At 32.9% G+C, this 12,562-nt stretch overlaps 1 protein-coding gene across 1 annotated transcript in view; it reads right to left on the minus strand.

Annotated features, from left to right (window-relative positions):
- LOC148943463 (sodium/myo-inositol cotransporter-like) overlaps positions 1 to 12,562 on the minus strand; it is a 111,045-nt gene that overhangs the window by 32,978 nt on the left and 65,505 nt on the right. Inside the window, exon 3 of the mRNA XM_089101141.1 lies at positions 584 to 688. Coding sequence (XP_088957267.1) covers positions 584 to 688 — 105 coding nt within the window. The remainder of the gene's footprint in view (positions 1 to 583; positions 689 to 12,562) is intronic.

Consider the following 12,562-nt stretch of genomic DNA (forward strand, 5'->3'; position numbering starts at 1 on the left):
ATTTTTTTTTTAAATAGGTGCAACACAGCCATATATTTTGTCTTCCACAACAATTTGTAAACAAAATTCACGATTTTATCATCATCAGTATGTAGTTGCTGCAAGCAAACAATCAGGGAGGTGCTTGGATGTCAAAGTATTTTTTTCAAAGGAGAGGGATTGAGATTTTGATTTTAGGGATTGAAGATTGAGATTTTGGACTCGTTTCTTTTGCTTGAGGGGGATGTTCTTGGCATCAATCGTCTGATCTGCTACTGCTGAGCAATACGAAGCTAAGTTATGCAGAGGTTGACTTCTGTGTCATAAAGTGACTTTTGTGTCATATGCGAGGAAGGAATTCCGCATGATTGCAAAATTTAGGGGTTATGCTAAATAGATGTTGAACTCTTCAGGGTGATGACTGTTCCGCCTGGCTCAAATTATCGCTGGGTCTGGGTCTGCTTTGCCTCTATAGGTTCGCTTCAAGAACAACAAATTTGTGATAATCTATACCAAAATCACAGTTTTAAACAACAAGTTAATTTTTGTTGAAGCTGAAAACCCAATAGAGTCTAAGTGGGTGTTGATCTTCAAATTTACTTACATTAAACTCGAAAGCACCAACTGCGATCCCAGCAGCAGCTCCAGAGCCGGCGAGCCCAATAAAATGCTCACTCCCTATATTGCTAGCAAATAGCGATGCTCCAACCTGCAAATAGAACCGACGTGTGAAGACAGGAATTCATTTATATTGACAATATTCATCTCTATTCCCCGAGTTTTCAGAGCAGTACAAATTATTCAACTATATTCCCCAGAGTCATTTTATTTAAATATATTATTTCATAACTATATTCTTTTAACTGCATTCCCAAAATTTTCAGAGGAGCCCAAATCCTCTTGATTACGAATATGCCTTTCTAGTTACAGCTAGATTAATTCTTTCTTACATTAAAACTGATGTTGGAAGTTTCACCCTTGCAAGCCTTGTGAAATCGAGATGCTAGCACTGCCATCCAATTGCTGAAACGCGTATATGCATTTTTCATTAGTTCGAGAAAATCGTTTTCCAAAATTTTCAAGTTTTGCGGCACTTTTCCCACCCTTTGCGCCACACTAGACACAGAGCTTTAGTGAATAGTTGTTAAGATTAGTTTTAGACAGTATTCGTTCCAATTATGCAATTAAAATAAATACAAAAGTTCACTCACACTGTTAAATGTTGATTAATCAACTTTGGCAAACGAGGCAAGATGCTGAAGATATGTGTTTTTACCAGACAAATCTTTGCATGGTGATTTATTAAGACATTCTTGCAAATACCATTCGATTTGCCTCTTTGAGCTGAATTCAGTGGTATATCTAACTCGGAAAGTGATTTTTCATGTATATAAGTAGTAACCTATCCTAACAAACACCATATTTGGGAGACAATTAGACACTGTCCAGAACTACAAGAGAAGCTATTTGACCTACTTCAAAGAGAGGTGTTAAAATTCTCTCAATCGACAGATAATATTTTTACGACAGAACTAGATCTAAAAACAGACTGTGATACTGGGTGAAGATCAAATTATTTCTTCAGGAATTTGTCACATAATTCTTGGTTGCAAATTGAATATCGCGATAATTTCAAATGGGAATAATTATCTAAATTTCCCAAGAGAGAAAGAGTTAAAATTATAATCACATACCAATAATCGGTAAATCTGAGGGAATGGTGACTCCCTTAAGAGATGCATATTATTTTTTTTAGGGACATCTTGAGAACAATTACTTAAATTTCCGAAGAGAGAAAGGTTTGAAACATTAATCGCATACCAAAAATAGGTAAATCTAAGGGAATAATTAATTCCATAAAAGATACATATTTTTTTATTCGGGTCGGATGAAATCGATTTTAAATTTTTATAGGAAATCCAGATTAAGTATATTTAAAGCATGAATTTTAAATGTCTAAGTGTGGCTGCTATAATGCTCAAGTGCCAAATTAGGGGTGAATTTAATGCAAAATATTGTTTAGAATTGGGAATATTCAAGTCGTATACATTTTAAGCAATGATACAATAGTCCTTGAACATCCATATCCTAACCAACAAGGACCCCAACCTTCAAAGGCCCCAATACCCCCTCCCCAAACTTTTTACCCCCCCCCTTACACACACACACACATTTTCTTATAGTTTTTGGAAGTTTAATTTTTATTCATAAGTTTTTTTTAACTTTTTTCTTAACAGAAATTTTTTCAACATTTTTTACATGTCAAAATGACATCAAATATACTTAACCAAAAAATCACATTTAATATTTTCGAAATACAAAATGAGAATGATATAGATATATTATTCGTGATTTTTACTATTAGAAAAATAATGATTGTAGTAAAAATTTTCTTTTTTTTACTGAATTTTTTCGGACTTAAAAAGTTTTCCAACTTTTATTTTTTTATTATTATTTATTCAGCTGTACCAAAGGTACTCTATGGCCACTCATACACACTACTCGGTTGAACCAATGGTACTCTATGACTGGTTATCGACATCAACTATTTTATTTTATCTATTAAATCAGTATTTTTCGTACACGGGAAGGATAAACACTTGCATCACATTTTTAAAAAGGTGACGATGAATTATTTGAAGAAAATGTGCACACATGATAAAATCATCGTTGCGCTGAATGCTGAAAAAGACCAATATTTGAACTATTAAACAGGTATTAAGAGGGATCTTATTGGAAATGTATGCGCGTGTTGTCATGACAGCCAGGACCTAAATTTCTTTGGAATACCCTATAATTTCTATCATGCAAATGGTGGATATGCGAGAGTATAATTTCCAGAGAAGTTAGTGCTACAAGAGAATGCCAACATTCAAACAAAAGCAAAGAGAAAAAGAAGACATGCATAAGATAGTATAAATATCATAAACCATATCTTTTCTACGTGCCAGAACTGTTACCTGGGAAAAAACAATGCGATAGACACTAAAGTCACAGGCAAAATAAAAAAGGTATTGGTAGGCAATATCACTAAAGAATATAAAGATGAATTGATGGAAAATAAAGCACAAGTGAACACTGTTACTACCATTTATCATATACCAACAGATATAGTCAAAGAAACAAATTATACCAAAGACAAAATGCATTTTGAACCTGTAGGTGACACCCGATTAAAAATTGTGTATGACTAAAAATGGACTAATGATTATTCTACTGGTTACAAATAAAGAAAAATAAAATAGCTATACTATCAAGAGAGAATATGATGAATTATTTTATGGAACAAATTCAATATGTCCAAAGTTGTTCAATGATATTATAAATGTATGATAATGTGTGTAACATATCTTTTAAGTTAATATTCTACATGTAGTTATTATAATAAAAATATTTCATGCATTACTTTGTTATAGTTCCATTATTTTTAGGTTACGCTAGCAAGTCAAATGTTTAGAATGTTTATTAAAAAGTCGTTGATGTAGAAAAGGAATTTTCAGAGACATAGATACTACTAGCAGACTCATAACTCTTTTAATTTACGACTGAGTATTAAAAGTTAATGACAAAACACTTTTGCATAGAACAAACTCAACTACTTGGTAAATTCCAAGTCTTTTAATTGATAAGTGAATATTATTAATTAATGAGAAAACACTTGTGTATAGAACAAGCTCAACTTCTTTTAGTATTCTAAGTCTTTTAAATGGTGATTGAGCATCGAAAATTAATAAGAAAATACTGTTGCATAGAACAAACTAAACTACTTGGTAAATTTTATGTCATTTAATTGGTGACCGAGTATCAATAATTGATAAAAAAGAAAGTACTTTCCCATAGAACAAACTCAACTACTTGGTAAATTCCAATTGTTTTAATTGATGAGCGAATATTAAAAATTAATAAAAAAAAGCACTTTTGCATAGAACAAACTCAACTACTTGATACATTCCAAGTATTTTAATTGGTGACTGAGAAATCTAAATAAAAAAAGACCACTTTTGCACAGAAAAAACTAAGCTATTTGGTAAATTTATAGTCTTTTAATTGATGACATAATATCAATGATTAATAAAAAGTATTTTTGCATTGAACAAATTCGACTACCTGGTAAATTAAAAATCTCTAAAATGATGAGTGAGTGTCAAAAATTGATAAAAAAGTACTTTTGCATAGAACAAACTCAACTACTTGGTAAATTCCAATTGTTTTAATTGATGAGCGAATATTAAAAATTAATAAAAAAAAGCACTTTTGCATAGAACAAACTCAAATACTTGATAAATTCCAAGTATTTTAATTGGTGACTGAGAAATCTAAATAAAAAAAGACCACTTTTGCACAGTAAAAACTAAGCTGCTTGGTAAATTTCAAGTCTTTTAATTGATGACTTAATATCAATAATTAATAAAAAGTATTTTTGCATTGAACAGATTTGACTACTTGGTACATTAAAAGTCTTTGAATTGATGAGTGGGTGTCAAAAAATTAATAAGAAAGTACTTTTACGTAGAACTAATTCAACTACTTGGTGAATTCTAAGTCGTTTAATTGATGACTGAGTAACAAAAATTAAAAAAAAACACTTTTGCATAGAACAAACCAAACTACTTAGTAAATTAAAAGTCTTTTAATTTATGACTGAGCATCAAAAATTAGTAATAAAAGACTTTTCCATAGAACAAACTAAACTATTTGGTAAATTCCATGTCATTTAATTGGTGACTGAGAATCTAAAAAGACAAAGACAGTGAGAGAGACAAAATCAAATACAACTATATAGATTCAGACATACAAATCGTCAATGACAGGCATTGGGACGATCAAACACCACCCCAGACACACAGGAAAAGAGGGTGAGAGAGTCAAAAACACATACAAACACGTAAATTCAGATATGCTAACCGACAAAGACTGGTACTGGGACACACAAACACCCGCCCACACGTAAAGACAGAGAGAGTAAGAGAGACAGAAACACAAACAAACACAAAGATTCAGACATGAAAACCAACAAAGACAGGCACTGGGACAAGCAAACACCCACCAAAACACACAGGCTTAAAGAGTGAGAGAGAGAAAAAACACATACAATTACACAATAGAAAAACAAACTGACAAAGACAGGCACTTGGACATACAAACACCCGCACAGACACACAGGCAATGAGAGTGACAGAGACAAAAAACATAAAAATACATAGATTCAGACATACAAACCGACAAAGACCGGCACTGGGACAAGCAAACACACACCCAAACACACAGGCTTAGACAGAAAAAAAAGAGACAAAAACACATACAAATACATAGATTGAGACATACAAACCGGAAAAGACAGGCACTGGGACAAGCAAACACCCGCCCAGACAATCAGACTTAAAGAATGAGAGAGACAAACACGCATACAAAAGCATTAATTCAGACATGCAAACCAACAAAGACAGGCACTGGGACAAGCAAACATCCACCCACACACACAGGCAAAGATAGTGAAAGAGACAAAAACACAAACAGACAAAGACAGGCACTATGACAAAAAGGAAACACCCACCCAGACACACAGGTACAGAAAGTGAGAGAGACCTACCTGAGCCCGGCTACCTGCAGCCAACCTATAATCCCCACTTTTGTTTTTTTCAAATAACTTCATTCAAGTTAGGCTCATTTAGGTTCTCTTAAAGTGGCACTCTCTGTGCCTGTGTTTCTGGGTGGGTGTTTGCTTGTCCCAGTGTCTTTCTTTGTCTGTTGGTGTTTTTGTCTCTCTCACTCTCTTTGCCTGTGTGTCTGGGCGGGTGTTTGCATGTCCCAGCTCCTGTCTTTGTCGGTTTGCATGTCGGAATTGTGTATTTGTATACGTTTTTGTCTCTCTCACTCTCTTTGCCTGCGTGTATGGGCTAGTGTTTGTTTGTCCAAGTGCCTATCTTTGTCTTTTTGCATGTCAGAATTTATGTGTTTGTATGCGTTTTTGTATCTCTCTCACTCTCTCTGCATGTGTGTCTGTGCGGATGTTTGCAAGTCTCAGTGCCTCTCTTTGTAGGTTTGTATGTATAAATCTATATATTTGTATGTGTTTTTGTCTCTCTCACTCTCTTTGTCTGTGTGTCTGGTCGGGTGCTTGCATGTCCAAGTGCTTGTCTTTGTCGGTTTGCATGTCTGAATTTATGTGTTTGTATGCGTTTTTGTCTCTCTCACTCTCTAAGTCTGTGATTCTGGGCGGATGTTTGCTTGTCTCAATACCTCTCTTTGTCGGTTTCTATGTCTGAATCAGTATAATTGTATGTCTTTTTGTCTCGCTCAATCTCTTTGCCTGTTTTGATATTCAGTTACTAATTAAATGACATTGAATTTACCAAGTAGTTTAGTTTGTTCTATGCAAAAGTGTTTTCTTATTAATTTTTTATACTCAGTCATCAATTAAAAGACATGGAATTTACCAAGTAGTTTAGTTTGTTCTATGCAAAAGTGGTTTTTTATTGGTTTTTAATACTCAGTCTTCAATTAAAAGACTTCGAACCAAATAGTTGAGTTTGTTCTTTGCAAAAGTACTTTTTTATTAATTTTGATACTCATTCATCAATGAAAAAAGCTTGGAATTTGTCACCATTTAAAAGACCTGGAATTTACCAAGTAGTTGAGTTTGTTCTAGGTAAAAGTGTTTTTTTTATTAATTTTTGACACCCAATCGTCAATCAAAAGATTTGGACTTTATCTATTGGTTGAATTTTTTCTATGCAAAAGTGATTTTTTCATTAATTTTTGATACTCAGTCACCAATTAAAGGACATGAAATTTACTAAGTAGTGAAATTTGTTTTATGCAAAAGTACTTTTTTGTATTAATTTTTGATGCTCAATCATCAATTAAAAAACTTGGAATTTACTAAGTAGCTGAATTTTTTCTACGCAAAAGTGCTTTTTTATTAATTTTTTACGTTCACGCACCAATTAAAAGACTTGTAATTTATAAAGTAGTTGAATTCGTTATATGCAAAAGGGTTTTCTTATCAATTTTTGATACTCAGTCATCAATTAAAAGGCTTTCAATTTATCAAGTAGTTGAGTTTGTTCTATGCAAAATTGCTTGTTTATTAATTATTGATACTCAGTCACCAATTACATGACATGGAATATTTTCCAAGTAGTTTAGTTTGTCCTATGCAAAAGTGTTTTCTTATTAATTGTTGATGTTCAGTCACCATTTAAAAGACTGGGAATTTACCAAGTAGTTGAGTTTGTTCTATGCAAAAGTGTTTTCTCATTAATTTTCAATATTCACTCATCAGTTCAAATACTTGGAATTTACCAAGTAGTTGAGTCTGTTCTATGCAAAAGTGTTTTCTCATTACTTTTTAATACTCAGTTATAAATTAAAAGAGTTATGAGTCTGCTAGTAGTATCTATATCTCTGAAAATGACTTTTCTTATATCACTGACTTTTTAATAAACATTCTAAACGTTTGACTTGCTAGCGTACCCTAAAAATAATGGAAATATAACAAAGTAATACATAAAAAATAACGACATGTAGAATATTAACATAAGAAATATTTTACATAAATTATTATGCATTATTAATATCATTGTATCATTACAATCATTTTTTTCTCTTTTCTTTTTTTATTATTATGTTGTACTCCGTCTTTTTGCTTTTTGTACTGACGGGTTAAAAAATAAATAAATAAATATGAGTTTTGTCTTTGGTATTATTGGGTTCATTTACAATTTTTATTGTTATATGATCAATTGTAGTAATAATGTTCACTTGTGCTTTATTTTCAATCAATTCATCTTTATATTCTTTAGTGATATTGTCTGTCAATACCCCTTTTTATTTTGCCTGTGATTTCATGGTGTATTATCACATTGTTTTTACACAGGTACCAGTTCTGACACGTATTCAAGATATGTTTATGATATTAGTACAGCAGTGTGCATATCTTCTTTTTTCCTTTACTTTCATTTGAATACTAACTCCGGATAGATGACGATAGATTCTATCAACGGGTAACAAAATACCAGAACCACTAGCTAGAAGTTGCCCCTCTTCATCAACTATTATTTATATGTTGGCATTCTGTTTTAGCACTAACTTCTCTGGAAATGTCTCTCTCGCATATTCACCATTTGCATGATGGAAATTCTTCGTTACTCCAGAGGAATTTAGCTCCTCGCTGTCATAAAAATATATGCATACTTTTCCAATAAGATCCCCATTAATGCTTGTTTCATAGTTCAAATTTTTGCCTTTGTCAGCATTCAACACAACGATGATTTTATCATGTGTACACATTTTCTTCAAATAGTTTATCTTTACTATTTTTAAAATGTGATGCAAGTGATTATCCTTCCAATGTACGAAAAATACTGAGTTAAAACATACTTTAATCTAGGTAGTGTCGATAACCAGCCATAGAGTAACACTGGTACAGCTGCGTAGTGTCGATGAGTGGCCATAGAGCACCATTGGTACAACCGAATAAATATAAAAAGTAAAAAAAAGTTGAAAAATGTTCTGGCCGAAAAAAATTCAGTCCAAAAAAAATAAGTGTTAATACAAACATTATTTTTCTAATAGTACAAAGCACAACTAACACATCATAACGTATTTAAAATATATTAAATGTGATCTTTTTTGTTTTAAGTATATTTTATGTCATTTTAAAACGTGTAAAAAAGTTGATAAACTTTCTATGTTAAAAAAATATAAGAAATAAAAAATTAAGGTTCAAAAAATAGTTTTAAAAAATTAAACTTCAAGAAAAGTATACAAAAATGAGAGGGGGCAAAAGTTGGGGAAGGGGGTATTGGGGCCCTTGGCGGTTGGGTTCTTGTTGGTTGGGATATGGATTTCAAGGACTATCGTATCATTGCTTAAAATGTATACGACTTGCATGTTCCCAATACTAAATAATATTTTATATTAAATTCACTCCTCACTTGGTACTTGTGTATTATAGTTATCACACTTATACATTTAAAATTCCCGTGTTAAATATACTTAATGTAGAATTCCTATAAAAATGTAAAACCTATTTCATCCAACCTGAATAAAAAAAAATATGTATCTCTTAAGGGAGTCACCATTCCTTCATATTTACCTATTGTTGGCAAGCGATTAATATTTCAGCCCTTTTCCCTTCGGAAATTTAAAGAATTATTCCCATTTGAATTTATTGTGATATCCAATGTGCAACCAGGAACTATGTGACAAATTCCTGAAGGAACAATTTGATTTTCACCCAGCATCAGAGGCTATTCTTAGATCTAGTTCTCTTGTAAAAATATTATCTGTCAATTTAGAGAATTTTAACGCCTCTCGGTAAAGTAGGTTAAATACCTTCTCTTGTTGTTCTGGACGGTGTCCAATTGTCTCCCAAATATGGTGTTGGTTTAGGACCTTATGATAGGTTACTACTTATATACGCGATTTTACCTTTCGAGGGCCAAGCAGTCAAGGGTTCTGTATCAAAGTTTAAAGTGTAGAAACCAGTTATCCTGCTTTGCTGCACGTATAGTTTTTAAACATACCACTTCACCTGCTCTAATATCACTTTGATTATTTAGAGAAAATAAATCAGCAATAAGCCTGTTCCACTGACAAAATTCAAAACTATCAGAAGAATAAATAAGCTTATAAAACTAGATTATTAAACCAGAGTGTTAAACAAAAACTAGATAGATCCAAAAGCACATTTTTAGTAGCCTTGGACCTTTCTCTCCTATTCTCCTATAAGGGTTCATTTGTGCAAAGACGTTCCTTTTTGCAAAACCTACTGTTGCTTTTTTTCAATTACCATAGTCGCTGCAGTACCCGAAATAAAAGCTCAAGATGTACCTTTCGACTTACGTCTGAATTAAAAATGAACGCAGAAGACGGAACCACTAACAGATTATTATTGCATCTTCCTTCTAATCAAAGGCAACACTGTAGCCTTTTGCCTATAGTAAAGGCCTTAAGGCTCCAATGTTTTATTATTTATTTACTTTTTTCTCAGATGCACTTCATACGGAAGGGATGGTTGAATAAACTTCGAAGGGAGTTCATTCAATTGGAAATCGGAAGTTTCAGTGCCCTTTTTAAGAGTCAAAAGTGATCGGAGGGCAACTAGCCAAACCCATGCCTTTTTTCCCAAAATACATCTGATAAAAATTTTCAGATAACCAATTTGCTAAAAATAGTCGTAAGATCAAATAACAAACGCTCTGGGATCGACACATCCCCCCAGATCCCGGGGGCAAGTGTTGTAAGCTATGTCCTAGGGTACATAAGGTTTTTGTGAGAGGATTTCTTAAAACAACTCGAAGATCAGATAAGCCCCATCCCCACTCAAAAAAATACTTATTAACACTATTTTATTATAAAGCTTAAGAGAGCTGGCCCGGGCCCTCCTTCAATAGCCCCCCCCCCCAAAAAAAAAAACTTATTAATGATATCTTATTCAAAAATAATGGAACCTAACCCCTGGACTGACCTCCATGGCTCGGCCCTCCCCCATACACAAACACAAAAGAACTTTATTAACGATATTATATTTCGAAAATCATGTGGGCTGACCCTTGGCCCTCTCTCCATGGCCTCCCCCCACCAAAAAACATTAACGATAATTTATTCCAAATATCATGGAAGATGACTCCCGGACCGCCCTCAATGGCCTCCCCTCAAAAGAACAACATTATTATGGATATTTTATTCCAAAAATCCTGGGAATTCAGTTTAATTTTATTAGCTCTTTCTAAAACTATTACCATATGTTTTCATTACAAACAAGAGTTTGGCTACTACATGTTTCCCTAACGGTAAAAGCATAAGGCCTACTGCGTATTTGGCGCTTTACTAAAACGAATTATATTACAAATAATTTCTTTTATACTTTTTACAACATTGAAAATATAATGAAAATTGCAGTGAAACAAAATCTTGAGCTAATGAGGTTTCAGCAGTTAATATAATTATCTTTCAATTATTCAGTTTAATTTTATTAGTTCTTGCCAAGAACTCAAATTTAAAATAAAGGTCATATGTCACGATGTCAGAGCCTTTGTGGCTACTACTTGAAATACCAGTGCTCTTAGGATTCGGCTTAAGAGAGGAGGGGGCAAGCAAATAGAAGTAGAGCAATAACAGTAGAGGTAGAAGTAGAGAAATAAAAGCTTTCATGCGTTTATTCAGAGCAATGTCTGCCTGTTTCATGTTTAAATTATTGCAGGATTTTATTTCTGCTCGTCTTAGGAAAACTTTTCTACAAACTATTTTTTTAAGAAAGTTTTTCCAATAGAATCCTGTTGGTTTTTCTTATTGCAATATTTTTTTTTTACATTACAAATATTTTTTTTTGGGGGGGGGCGTGGGAGGATGTTTGAAAATTCAAACATTGCGTTATGATGTAAATTCTGGACTGAATATTCAACTGTAAAAAGAATTTGGGACCAAAGTTCAATATTTAGTGAGAAGGTTCGATGAGAAGTAATTTAGTAAATAGTTTTTGATAAAGTTTTCGCTGTTGAATCTGAGGTGGATCCAGTGAGGCTGATCATTATTCATGTGAATAAATATATGCTTAACATTGGCCTGAAGCGTAAATTTTAGCTGAAATTAAATGAGGCTGAGACCAGATCTTAATTTATTAAAATACATTTTGAATTATGTTGTAACTCTTTATTTGTTTAAATTAAAACATGTCAAGGTCATTTATAATAAAGAGCTTTATTTTGTCGTCTTAAAAAAAAATCATAAGTCACGTATTTATAAAACCAAATTTGTATCTAATATTTTTTTAATGAAGATTGCTAAGCCCTGAAGTTTTAATTGAGGTGTCTTTATGGCCTGAATTTTAAAAAAGATCAGTTATTTATAATATAAAATAAATAATTTTTGCTCGTCAGAGATCGATAGAACCATATTTTTCTTCCAAAATTTACTGTCCTTGTTAAGGTTCACTTGGTCCAGTCTTCTTAACCAGAAAGTTTCACGTTGATCGGAGAAAAACAAAATTAGGCCCGTTTGGCAGAAATGTTAGTAGAAGGGCCATAATATTTCCCACGAGAACACATATGCTGCCACCTACAATTGAATTTAACGCTGAGAGTACATAATTTATGCATGTTTTTGTCAGTGAAAATGAAAAAACAGGAATTTCTTCATTTGAAAAAACAGGATTTTCCTCACTATTATTGATGCTTCTTGGATGGTTATGGGTATTAGTTAATTTATTTGTTGTTTTTCTTGGATGTCAACGGCAATTCATGTCCGTTTAGTGGTTTTTGTCAGTGAGATTGAAAAAACAGGAGTTTTCTCACTTTGATGGATGTTTCTTGGAGAATTGTTTTCAGGTGAAGTTTATTAATGTCTGACAGATGATGTCAAGGTTGATTAATGTCTTTCGAGTTTGTCCAGGAGAATTGTTTCCGGGGGAAGTTTATTAATGTCTGACAGATGATGTTAAGGTTGACTGATTTGTCACGAAAGGGGAATTATCTCCGGACGAATGTTTTGATCTTAGAGATGAAGAGATTAACGCGGGAAAGAGTTTCCCAGTAATTTGAAATGTGACAGCGCAGGGATGCCAAAAACAAAAGGAACA

The sequence above is a fragment of the Artemia sp. Qi Xiang Cuo genome, chromosome 15, assembly GCF_049724085.1.
Source record: "Artemia sp. Qi Xiang Cuo chromosome 15, ASM4972408v1, whole genome shotgun sequence".
In the NCBI taxonomy this organism is placed as follows: domain Eukaryota; kingdom Metazoa; phylum Arthropoda; class Branchiopoda; order Anostraca; family Artemiidae; genus Artemia; species Artemia sp. Qi Xiang Cuo.